Raw genomic sequence first — 13,580 nt, forward strand, 5'->3', positions numbered from 1 at the left:
CTTTTTTTTGAAATTATGCTCATTTCCTGGTTGCTCCTCTTTGACCATCCATCACACCAGACCAGTGAAAATAACTTACGGCACGAGCATCATCTTACATTTATGTAGCAGAGATGCAATATCCCCAGTTCCTGGAATTATGTTTGAAGGGTGCACTCATGCTCTTCAGAGGCTTGTTTTTCCGAGAAAGTCTTTGGTGTTTGAAGATTTTCAGATGCCTCCTGGTTTCTTTGTCTTGATAGGAAAATATTTTTTAGCTCACAGACACTTTCTTTCTCCTAAGAGCTTTTTTTTTTTTTTTTAATTTTTTTGAAAGAGATATCTACGTCGTGTGTTTTGATTTCTTCACATTTCAGTGCGCTAAGTGGAATTGATGTAGCACCCCATATTGTTTGGATTGTGTTTGGCTCCATTAGTGAAATATGTTTCTCTCTTTCTCTGCTCACATCTCTCCTCGTGTCCTTTGTCACTGTCCTCTCTTTCTTTCTGCCTGTCCATTATCACACACACTCTTTTGCTGCCGGATGACCCCCATCGAAACATCCAAGAATAGCCACTTCTCTTTTTTTCTTTTTTTACATCACAATCTATTCTCCATTCTTTTCCATCTCCGTCTTAAGTTTTGCCACATCCGCTTGTTTCACCCAGTTTCTTTTTTCTTTTCTTTATAATGTTCTTTTAATGGAATCACAGAACATTGCCTCTATCACCTTGAGACTTTTCAATCTTGTATTATTTTTCTCCTCAGCGTTTTTTCTCTAATGAGATTTCCGCCCATGCAGAGCAACGGAGTGCAGCGTTATTAAGAGAGCGAGCATTGTGTTTGGCATTAGTTTCATTGAAAAGACATTCCACTGGCTTGCTAATATAGCCCCACCCCTCACTACCACCTCCTCCACCCGAGCTGCCATTAGGAGACCAGAGATGGAGCCCCTCTTAAACCCTATGTGGGATAATGAAATCCGGATGTTCATTAATGAAACTCAATTAATAGAAAAGACGGAAGTGGAGGCAGATGAGGAGGAGGAGGACAAGAAGGGAAGGAGAACAAGGAGAACAAAGTCTTCGTCGTAGTCCCCCCCCCCCCCCTCCCTCCCACACACACACACACACATTCAAGAGGAAGAGATATTAAGGGGAGTCAGCACAGCCCCCTCACAAAAGCCTTTATTTGACTTCCTTCTTCGGGACTTGCTGAGCTTATTAAAATGCTTAATAGGTTCCATTAACTTCTAACGCACTCAAGTCTCATACAAGCAGGGAGGGGCGAATGGTAAGCATGAGGGGGAGGTGGTGGGGAAAAAAAAAAAAAAAAGGGGGCGTGAATTCCTGTAGGGGAAGAAGGGCAATTACAAAGGGATTTGGGGTATTGTCCAAAAAAAAAAAAAAAAAAAATTCCACAATATATTTAGGTTTACTCGGCGTGAAAATACAGCCTGAGGCTCTCGTGGCTCCTTATTGTGTTTTCAAATGAAGACTTTCCATCGTACAGCATTACAATGTTGAGCTCCTGAATACTGTATGTGTATGTCTTCCTTTCTTTCTGCATGTATGCCCTCACCTGCGTATTTATATATCTGTCAGAATAACAAAGAGGAAAGAAGCATGGAGGCACACACACACACACGTGCGCGCGCACACACACGCACACACACACACACGCACACACACGCGCACACACACACGTGCACTCTTTCAGCTTTTCAGCAATGTTTACTCTCTCTCTCCTCTTCCCTTAGCCGAAACTGGGCGAACTAATCTACATGCTGCCCCCCCCCCCTCACCCATCTCCCCACCCGCTGGCACATCACACTTCAAATAGGCTGTCACCCGGCTCTCCATCCTCTCTCAACGAGCTGCCAATAGACTGGCCAGCGGTCTCGTTCGCAGGGGAATAGCCTCCAGGCGTGGGAGACAGCATCACAACTCAGCCGCGCATCATTCGAAAACAAAACATCACCTCTGCGGCACTGTCCTGCAGCTAAAGGGGAAGTTCTGTATTTGCAAGTGAGAAACAGACTCGGGTTTAACGAGAGAGAAAGAATGACTGACACTTCCTCCTGTCTCAGTGACTAAAATGTTTGCCGTCGGAACCTCCCCGGCTCAGACAGGCCTCCCGGGACTTCTGCTTCGGTCCCAGACTCTTGCTTAAAGCCCCTCAAACATGACTTAACGCAATTATCTCCATAATAGTCATACTCTCCCTTCAGGTCCATTCACAGCCTGAATCATCCCCGGCACCGTTGAGGAGACGGAAGCCTTCTGGCTTGTCTTTAATACCTGGCTGCTTCGATTGCCGCTAATCCTCGGTTCGGCACGGTGCGCTGTAAGGCCCCGCTCCATCATATCCACCAGAGTAATCACAGTAATTTCCTGCTACATTAAGAGGGTCATTTTTTTTTTTTTTTTTTTTTTCCAATGCATTGCTATTTAAATGGCAACGCTTGTACACAAGCCGACTGGCAGTGATCATTGGCGGCCAGGTGACAATCACAAGCTGTCACACTCCTGCGAACAGCAGCGCGGTCTATGGGGCATTTTAGCGTGGCGTGTTAACTTGCGATTAGTGTGTGTGTAGTAGCTACGTTCGAGCTGGCAGGAGTAAAGACATTGATAATGGTGTGGTCCCAGAAACTAGCGGGTAGAAAAATCGTTGCCTAATCCAAAGCAGCTTGTTTATTAGCCTGGTGCGAACCAGAATCCAATTTATACTCGTGAATAGTAGACCTCGGGTTCATTTTGACCAACCGGCACGCCCCAAAACCCGCCGACACTCTGCCACCGCTGCACCTACCTACCAACCGACGCGTTTCTTCTTGAGTACGGTGTATTTTTTTTGTATTTTTTTTAATTGATTTAATGAACATCTTGACGAGGTGCTGATGGTTTATTCCGCGCTGAACGTTAGCCGTTTGTTTTTCCGGTCACCGAGTTATGAAACGTAAATGCTGCGCTTGTCACCTTGACCCGCCGTCCAATCATAGTGAAGGAGGGGCGGGACAAACTTGGTTAACGAGCTACAGTGGTCGCTGATTGGGTCCGGCCTTCGGAGTGGCTTTGCAATCGCTCGTTTGATTTTTAAGCTGCGAGCGACAGTCGGTGCAGCCGGGTCACTTTGTTATTGGTGTTTTTCAGGAATAATTTTTAATTCTGTCCACACGTAAAACTGGAGCTGGAGTCGAACGGCTAACTGAAGCGTTTTTTTTTGTTGTTTTTTTACAAGACGAGGTGGGAGCTTGTTGCTATTCACCTCAAGTGCTTGTCCGCACAGAACTAAACCTTTCATCTATGCTTCATGCTCGTTAACCATTCCCACCTGGCTGTTTGGTGTTCTGTGTTGTTGTTGTTGTTGTTATTGTTGTCGTTTTTATTTTAGTACAACTCCTGTTTCTTTAGTGCTCCATGATGGTGCTAATGAAGCAAAGGGAGGCTGTTCGTCTGTGGCATTCTGAGAAAAGATACGAGCAGCAATCACAAAAGAGGCGCACGCGGCCCTCCGTGCTCTGCGGTAGAAATAGTCGAGAGGTCATTGCACACTTGTGTTTTTTCATGCCCAATCAAGCCCAGCAGCAAGCTGTACCTCCGCGTGTGATTGACTGGGAAGGGAGAGATGTGTGTGTGTGGGGGGAGGGGGGGAGGGGGAGGATGAGCGGAGAGGAGATGGTTTTGGCTGTGATCAGGCGTTACCTGGCTGTGACAGCGCTCCTCTCTCTCAACAGCTGAGGCTTGTCACAGCTGCTGACGTCCCGCTGTGTTGAACCACACGTGAATAATCAAGCATGCACACACATTTGCTCACACTCACATCCATGCATACTTAATCACACACACACACACACACACACACACACACACACACACACACACACACACACATACACACACACGCATGTGCACACACACACACACACGTGCACACACAGATGCCCTCTCCTTGTTCTGCTGTGTTCAGTCACTGTGACCAGTGTTGCAGGCAGTACACGGGCAGAACCAGAGGCAGGATGCACATAGCCGAGATGTCAAGATAACCACCCCGAAGACGTCCCCTTCACCTCATGAATTATTGAGCGCTTGTAGTATCTGAAAGTTTTGGGATATCAAGAGAAAGAATAAAGTTACATTTTGCGTCTTCTGTAATTTCAGAACGGAGTCGGTTGCCGAGAAGATGCTTACGAACTGGTTCGCCTTCCTCCTTCACAAATTCCTCAAGGTGAGTGCACCAGGACACACGTTTAGTGTGTGTATATGTTTACACATTTAAATCAGTCTTTTGCATCCGAGCGGTGGATCTGACTCAATCTGATTGGACACCCGATGATACTACATCCCGCCCACTGATTTGCAGTAACCTGACTGCACCACAGGCCTGTCAATCAACCAGACACCCCCCCAAAAACACATCTTTTAAAGTTGATTTTTATTTTTTTTTGTATTAATTACGGAATTGTTTTCTGATGGACCGGCCAGAAAACTAACAAGAAATTTTATTGACTTTGAATTTTATGAGAGCAGTTGAATTGTAGTCTATGGAGCCGGAAGCTTTTTGGAGCCAACCTCTAGTGGCACTCAGTGGTATTGCAGCTTAAAGCACTTCCACATCTGCCTCATTTTTCAGATCAGGAAGCTACGTCCACTTTTATAACCAGTCTATGTTTGTATCTTATTAATTAAGTTTCCAAATTAAAATCAAGATTGTAGAGTATCTGGAGTAGATGTTTTGTTCTTAGTGTAGTGAATTTTGTCTTTGTTCTGTGACTGTCTCTCATGTGTGAATCTGTTGGTGTGTGTGTGTGTGTGTGTGTGTGTGAATCTGTTGGTGTGTGTGTGTGTGTGTGTGTGTGTGTGTGTGTGTGTGTGTGTGTGTGTGTGTGTGTGTGTGTGTGTGATCACAGGAGTGTGCTGGGGAGCCTCTGTTCATGCTGTACTGCGCCATCAAGCAGCAGATGGAAAAGGGGCCCATCGACGCCATCACTGGAGAGGCCCGTTACTCCCTGAGTGAAGACAAGCTCATCCGCCAGCAGATCGAGTACAAAACTCTGGTACGTCACACTCCGCCGGGCGCGCGGGAAGTTCGCACAAAGGCTCACAGACACACACAAACACAGGTTGTGCTCAACTCAAAAACTCGCCACGCTGAGATACACACACAGACACCGACCAGGGAAACTTACAACATGCACACACACACACACACACACACACACACACACACACACACACACACACACACACACACACACACACACACACACACACACACACAATTTCTTTCTCTTTTTTTTTTTTTTTTTTTTCTTTTTCACCTACAGTTGTTAAGATGACATAGCTGTTCGTGCTGTGTCGGGTTTCTTCCTTTCATTGTGGGAACAAAATTAACTAATGCTCCCACAGGCTCCAGTGTTGGTCCAATATGAAGGTGGGTAGCTGACGCCAAAGAAGAAGAAGACGCCAAACAGACCCCCTCTCTGCACACACACACACGCACACGCACACGCACACACGCACATGCACGGAGAGAAAAAAGCACTCCCACAGCCAGCATGTGACATGACAATGCTCTGATTGCTCTGACTGGGAATTTGGCTCATTACGTGCTAATACCCCGGCAGAGCTGGAAATTGGTGTCCCGCCGAAGGTGTGAAATTAGATTTCAGGATGCCAGCGAGAGCGGAAATGGTTTCTCAAAGCTTCTGCCGCGCTCCAAGGAGACTCTAATGAGGGCAAAGTCTCAAGCCGGACTCGAGTATGAGGCAGTAACAGCACACTTCAAGCTCCTTCCTCATTTACCTCTGTGATATTTCACTCTTTCCTTCCCACCTGTTCTCCCCATCTTTACGATCCAGATCCTAAACTGTGTGAACCCCGACAACGAAAACAGCCCGGAGATCCCGGTGAAGGTGCTGAACTGCGACACCATCACCCAAGTGAAGGAGAAGATACTGGACGCTGTGTACAAGAACATGCCCTACTCTCAGCGGCCGCGTGCTGTCGACATGGACCTCGGTACGGCAAACACGCGCACACACAATCCAGACAGACTCGCAGATGCAGCTGGCAGGTGTAAAGTCGTTCACACCCGCGGATTAATGTAATGTATCTGTGAGAAAAAGAAAAAGAGAAAAAGAACGAGCAATGTGTACAGATTATCAGAGCATTAGTGTGATAAAAGCTGTGCTCCAGCAGCCCAGCCCCGGCCAACCAGCCTCAGTGTGCTGCTGCCAGGCCTTTCTGTCAAACTGACTGACAGTGTGTGCGGTGCATCCCTCCGTCTGGCTGCCTTTCCTGCCTGGTAGTGCCAATAAGAAACAGTAGATCAGGACAGATAGGCGGGCCTGTCTTTATGTGTGTCTTTGTGTCTGTGACGTGGCTGAGTGGCCGACCCAGGTACGAGCTGACAGACTGGCTCACCGGGCTCCACTCCCACGCAGTCTGCCACTTCCCTTCTCGCCTGTCCATACCTTGCCTCCCGTTGCCCGGTCCCTCTCATTTTCTCTCACTTCAATTGGGCAAAGAGAACAAAAGCTTCCCCTGTGCTCGCTGCAAAACAGCGCGCCATCAATTACCGCGTCTCCCTCTCCGTCTACTAAAAAAGAATTGCATTGTGTTACTGTCTATATGTGCGTGTATTAGGGACGGGCATTTCAGGCAGAATAATTTTTTGCACGCAACTATTCTCATACACACACACACACACGCATAAAGAAGTAGAGACCCACTCGCACCGTAACATATGCCATCCACTTCCTAAAACGGTCGCCTTGGACAGAGCGGATGAGGCCATTTGTCTGACCATTGATTATTGATTAGTGGATGGTGCCGTCCGCTCTGTGTTTCACTCCAATGCTCTGTGGTGGAGTTGTATGCTAGCTCTACCTGCAGTTTGACTGCACCTCATCTTTTTTTTTTTATATTATAACGAATATTCAAAGTTCATGTCCAATCCTTCGTACATATGTGACTGCTTCTGTATTTTTTTTTTAATGCAGATTTCAGTGTAGGTCAATTGGCTTTAGAAGGATGTTGTATCAGGCAGGGATATCATATGGTCACCTGTCAGAGGCGCAAAGTATTAAAACCCAGTCAACAAGGAGAAAATCAATGATCACTCCCAGCATGAGGCTCACAATGGCTATCCACTTCCCTGCCAGCACCCTTATTATCATTTCATTATGCCACAATGACCCGTCAGCCGCTGCTTATAGCCTCTCCCTGCTACCATTGGCTCCTATTTTTTTTTTCTTCTTCTTCTGAAAGGTGATTTTCTCATATCTCGCTTTTTCATCCTGTCTCGTCTGCTCTATTTTTCTCTTCTCTTTTTGACCCCGATGGGCCGACTGCTGCGTGTGTGACACAAGTGCCAATTAAAGCGCGCAGCCTGCCCGAATATACATCTTTTCAATTGTTCGTGTGTAATGTTTAATTAAGATACGTGTCAATCCACGTCAGTGCGAGGAGTGCACTTGCCGAGAGCACCGGTTGCTGATATCCACTCGTTTATGTGTGTGGAGAAGTGTCTTGGTGAGCCTTGTCCAGTATTACTCCACTGATTGAAAGGAAGGTTGGAAAAACTTCGGTTCGTGTCAGAAGGATTCAGTGTTGCCCTGTAGGGTGGCTGGCTCTGAAGCAGGGGTCTCCAACACGTATCTTGCTGACTACGGGTAGCTAGCCACCCGTTTCTGAGCAGCTCGCGGAAGGTTCGAACAATGTACAGTGTTTCCCGTACATGGGTTTACTTGGCCGGGCCGTCGAGGTATATTTGGCCATCAATTTCTGCATTTTTTTTTTTTTTTTGTCTATTTATTTTTTTAACCTGTCCCAGAGAACGACGCTATCAACGTGAACGATTAACGAGTGGACAACCTTCCCTCGGCCTCCTTCACCTGTGTCTGCTCCACACCGTGTTAGTTCTGCAGAGGTTAAGCTCCGCCCTTCCCTTCGTCAAACACACAGAGATCAGAGGACAGAAACACAGCAGAAACTCTCACACTTGAGTTGGAAAGTAACGGCTGCTCATGAATGAAGTAAATAACCTGAATACAATATTTTTTGGCTGGACTGCAGACTGAGCTATAAAGAGTGTCTTGTCACTGAGGGAGTGAGAGATCAAAGTTACAGGTCGGTTCTGTTTGACACTTTTCAAATTGAAAGCCTTTCAGTTTTTGACCCAGACGAGGGGCAGTGGGTCCCAATCCAAGGGAAAATGCAGGAGTTTTTTGGGTTAAATCTTATATTAGAACACTTTATTTGACACTTTTCAAACTAGTTTGGCCACAATAGTTGCATGCAATGCAGTGGGCATTTAGGAGACATCTGTGGAATTGTAGATTCAGAAAATCTCCTCCCACCAATTGAAAATGTAAAGAAATGTGTCAAAGAGAATCACATGGTTATTGTTCACATAAAAGAAACGTATTCAGTTGATTTGGGTGGAGCTCAGCTATGTAAATATATGTTACTAAACATGAGTAGCTCTCGGACACGTTAATTTTGTCAAAGTAGCTCTCAGGAAAAAAGGCTGGATGCCCCTGCTCTGAAGGCATCGCATTAACCAATAAACGACATGTTAATTCCATGTTTATATGCAGGTGGACTTCATGTGTGTGTGTTAAAAACATGGCTTCAAACCTCTCCACTGAAAACAATACAAATGGTATTAATTGTGTCTCACTGTGATGTATGGGCTGCTATAGGCGGTCGTTTATAATTCATTATGTGCATCTGTTTGCGCCGCCAGAGTGGCGCCAGGGGCGAATGGCTCGCGTGGTGCTGCAGGATGAAGACATCACCACGAAGATTGAAAACGACTGGAAGAGACTCAACACTCTCATGCACTACCAGGTAAACGCATACATAGTTGGTTTTTTTTGTGTGTGTGTGTAATGTTTTCCTTAATTAGCTCTCACACTTCACCCTTGTTTTTTTTATTTTTTTTTCATGAATTTCACTTCAGTCTCTGCTGTGGCTTTTATTATGGAAATTGCACCACATACCTTGGCAAACTTTGATGTTTCCTGCTCTTGACTTTTAGGCAGCCAATTTTCAGCTCCTCATTTGCATTCCCGCGCCCGGTGTAATCCAAGTGACTCGCAGAATAGAGGACAATTACTGTACAGGTGGCAGGAGAGATGAACTCTCAGCATCTCTGCCGACACTTCTCCCTCCTCCCCGGAGAGATGAAGCGGCTGTAGTCGGGAGGACAGCATTTCTCTCTCTCTCTCTCTCTTTCTGGCCCGATGACTTCTACGCCGGCAACAATTAGTCCCGCTGTGACTGCCTGCTTCTGTCTCTTCACATGTAGGACCAGCGTTCACACCCCACAATTTATGGGGCCCGTGGGCTCACCTGTTGCAGTGTGGTAGACAACTAAAGGAGGAGGAACAATGAGAACGAGAGGAGTTCTGCGTTTTTCATGAGAATTTACGGCTGTTGAAGTTGTAAATGAAGAAACCAACAGGGAGTTAGAGGGAAATAACATGGAATAAAAAAAAAAAAAGAAACCAGGCAGAATGAGAAGGCGGCAATCTCCGCAGGTCGTGAATCCTTTGCAGTGCAGCGCTCAGCCAGCTCTCATTCGTCAGTCAAAGGGGGACCATCTGCTTCAAGACTGTAGGAGGTTTGATACCTGCTTAAGAGCGGAGCCTGGGACCGACGGGGACGCAGCTTTGGCTCAAGTTGGAGATGGAGGCCAGGTGATGCAGCTCCATCTAAAAGCAGTAAATGAGGTTGAGGTGGCAAAGATCAAAGCCCTCACAATAGGGGGTCAATCTGAGCTCCTGCCCCAGAAGGACAAGCGGTATAATTGAACAGATGTAGGAGTCATTAGAGGAAGGGACACATCACACTGTCCTTCACACCGGACCTGGCACCATGCAGCTTCTTTCCCCTTTGTCTTCCCCTCCCTCGTCACCCTCCTTTCTGTTCTCCTCTTTGTCTCCACTAAAATTCTCTCGGTAAAATTTTTTTGTCTCGTTTACATTTTATTCCTTTAAACCCATTTCAAATCATTTGTTCCTCTCGCCCACTGACATCCAACGCGGGCTCTTTTTGCCATTATTTTTTTTTTTCTCCCCCCTTTTCTTCCTCTCCTGCTCTGAGCACCTCTCCTCGGTTTCTGCCACGCTTCCATCCTCGATTAAGCAGTCCGGCTTGTTTGTTTTCGGACCGTAATGGGCTCCTCTGTTGGGCTTTTCTCTCTGCGTTCGTTAGCCAGGGGAGAGGCTACAGGACACGTAGCAGCACGCGTGTGGCCACTTCACTTATGCGCTCGCTCAGTAGCAGATCTGAGGACCTCGCTATTGATCATGGATCTAAGGGCTCCCTGCGTAGAACGCAGGGCTCAACGCCGTGCAGCTTCAGAGAAGATACCAGTTAGGCTGCGGGGCGACGCGGCGAAGAGCGAGGAAGAGGAAGACGGGATGCAACAGGGCAGTCGTGGTGGGAGAGATCAGAGTTGGATGGAACAACATGGACACTTTTTTTTTTTTTTTTTTTTTTTCGCATCGTTACTGTTTTGATGAGCTGGCAATGTCCCCGTATGTGTGTGAGCCTGGGAGTGTTTGGTGTCGCACACCATGGCGCTGCATTGGCAGCGGTGACAACACATCTGGCTCCATATCACAATAAGGAAGCACAGCTCATTAAGCCCCAGAGAGTGAGGGGGAAAAGCTCGAAGAAAGACAAAACAAATGGGAAGACGTGAAGAGAAAGTAACGAAATGGGGTCTGAAATATGCAGAGTGAGTCTAAGCACTACCTTGAGTATTTGCTAATTTACCCATAGCAGAGACACAGGGACTAGACGGAGGCATTAAAATTCATGGGGGCTCACAGCTACCCAAGAAACCCCATTGGCTATTTACCCTGCCACATGGGAAATAATAGTTTACACAACCTGGATATGGAAATCCACACCTTTCCAAGCTCCTCACTACACTAGAATTATAAACAGAAATGCACACATTGAAAATGAGTTTCGAATCTTTATTCTTTATCACCTTTGCATTCACAGTCAGGAGAACAAACCCCTCATCCCTCCTCCCTCCCCCCTTCTGCTGCTTTCTCTCTACTTCTGTGGGTTTTTTTTTTTTTTACACACTCTTTCTTGCATAGATAATGATAGGAGTACAGAAGCACACACACATACAGCATATGAGCTGAGATAAGAGATTTAGGCGATTGGAGAGTTTTTGGCTGATTTGGATCTTTCTTTGTTGATTAATCTTTCTCGCTGTCAAAGCGAACCTTTTCATCGCACCTTTCTTTCTTCTCCCAACTCCCCCGTCTCTGTCGTCCTGAGACACCTTAGTATTAACCTCGCTGCTGCTGGATAGTATCTGGGCAAGTAAGCAGGGAGCAGGAGTCCCACAGCTGCACAAATCAGACATCTTGAGTCACTTTTTGTTTTCTCTTTTAAGGCTATGTTCAGACTGATAGCCAAAATCAGATTTTTGTCATATCCAGATTGATTTTTGAAAGTCTGAAAAACAAAGATGCAGAACCAAACCACATTTGAAAGGTGGTTTAAAATGCGATTCAATCGAATTACTCCAGATGCGTCTCAGTCGGGACGCTCTGCTGACTCGGATCGTATTTCTTGCGTTACTTGCAACGCGACACACGGTGACCACCTCATTTTAGAGAGACATAGTGAGCAGAACCTATGCGAGCAGGGCGCTGTCAGAAAGTGTTGATATTGGCGCTGTGGAGGACAATGACAACAACTGTCCACGGACAGAAGAAGAAGTAAAGTGTCTGCTGCCACTTCCGTGTTGGAAAGCCGTTTTGGAAAGCCGTTATGGAAAGCCGTGTCATCAGCGTAGCTGCGCGTACATCGTTACCACGGCAACCCATGCGGATAGGTTGGCGATGTCAGGACACACCAACGATCCGATCTGTTCACTTGTAAATAAAAGTGCGAACAGTCTGTCCTAAAGATCTGATTTGAGAAAAAAAATCTGCATCGCCTGCAGACTAAATATAGACGCAGTCACTTGCGGGAAACATTGACAACTGTCATAAATAGGACATAATCATGAGCTGAAGTTAGTCAGATACATTTTTTTATGATAACGCCAATTACAAACAGACGTGTGCATATATTTGCCGCGCGCAGTGTGACTAATTACTTTGATGCCGCATATTATTATTTGTATGCCACATACATTTTTGGGGGGCATGTGTGTTCTTTTCTGGAATATTATTGTGACAATAATCGTCATACTGCTCCCTGTTTCACTTTGGCTGAGAGTACACGAACACGAACAGTAAAGTCATCTCGGAAACTTTCCTCCCCCGGCCGGTGACCTCTGCGTGTCCTCCTCTCTGCGGTGAAGGAACAAGCAGAGCAGACACTGATGACCACACCAGGAGAGCCTGCCAGATAGATCCTGTTACCCACCCTGCAGACATCACTGGGGGCATTTCGGGCTATTTTCAACAGCCCCAGACAAAACGGATACTACTACACCGCTCTGTGTTCATCAATCTAACGCTGTGTCCGTCTTGGCTCACTGGTCTCCACCCTAAATCTGCATTAGGCGTTCAGTACAGGTTCAAATCTGGAGGGTTATTAGGAGGAAGAATATCGTCTGTGCAAAATCTTTAACAAAATTTGATTAATCTTGAACTGCTGCCGCACCTTGAGTCATATCTCCAATAGCAACAACCGTAGTATTTCTCACATTGATTGCTCAATGACACATTTCATTGATTCAAACCCACCTTAAACTCCATTTTAAAGTCTTGCAAATTGGCATTAAACTCTTCAGGAGATTCCTAGAGAGAGCCATATTCCCATTTAATGGCCCCTTTCACATTTTGTCAGCTCTGACAAGTACTGCACATATTCACAGACCCGTGTGTTTCCGAGCTGCCGGGCAGAGTCAAAAGGTGCGATAAGCATCGCGATCAGAGGGCACGAGTTCTGGAGAGACGGGACACCGAGGGGACGGGTGGACGGGTGGACGGGTTCGGACCAGAGAGGCGGGGTTTGTGCTGGGAGGGATGGGGCTGAGGAAAGAGAAAGATAGAGGATGACCACACTCTGCCACCTGGTCAACTCTGCACCGTCTAATGGAAGGTCTTATCACAGGCAGGGCCCAACAGCCCTTATCACACCTGCCCACTATCAGCCCCACACTGGATTATCCCTGAAGGGCGAATCTGCACGCCTTCAATCATTTACTACTATCACAAGGGCCCATCTCTGCTCGAGCCTCCCTGTCAGCCATAAAAAGCAAAGAGAGAGAGAGCGAGAGATGGAGGGAGACGGAAAGGGAAGAGAAGCTATTTCATGCTCCCAAGAGAAAATGCATCACAGGAGTAGTGGTGGAAAGTTTCACCGAAGTCCACGTTGTCGGTGTGTTTGAGTCGGTCCCTGCAGTCATAGAAATTAGTTTTAAAGACAAATGAGAAAAAGGTGATGTGAAAGGTCCAAGATGTAAGGAGAGGGTGAGGAAAAGGAGTTTTCATTTCTCTCTAAGAGACGCGGGGCTTCTGAGCTGCGTCGTAAAGATGATTCCTTCAGATTTCATCTCCCCCCAGTTTGGAGTGTCTCAAGTATGGCCAGAAGAGGCCAGATGG

General features: G+C 46.6%; 1 protein-coding gene across 2 annotated transcripts in view; it reads left to right on the top strand.

Moving 5' to 3' along the window:
- Positions 1 to 13,580, top strand: part of plxna2 (plexin A2) — a 190,152-nt gene that overhangs the window by 161,922 nt on the left and 14,650 nt on the right. For both annotated transcript variants that reach the window (XM_069141700.1, XM_069141698.1), the window contains exons 23-26: positions 4,144 to 4,210; positions 4,893 to 5,039; positions 5,844 to 6,003; positions 8,735 to 8,838. In XM_069141700.1, the coding sequence (XP_068997801.1) occupies positions 4,144 to 4,210; positions 4,893 to 5,039; positions 5,844 to 6,003; positions 8,735 to 8,838 (478 nt within the window). The remainder of the gene's footprint in view (positions 1 to 4,143; positions 4,211 to 4,892; positions 5,040 to 5,843; positions 6,004 to 8,734; positions 8,839 to 13,580) is intronic.

Source organism: Embiotoca jacksoni, unplaced genomic scaffold (assembly GCF_022577435.1).
Source record: "Embiotoca jacksoni isolate LCO1_2020_lvr unplaced genomic scaffold, fEmbJac1.0.p SCAF_9, whole genome shotgun sequence".
NCBI classification, from domain to species: domain Eukaryota; kingdom Metazoa; phylum Chordata; class Actinopteri; family Embiotocidae; genus Embiotoca; species Embiotoca jacksoni.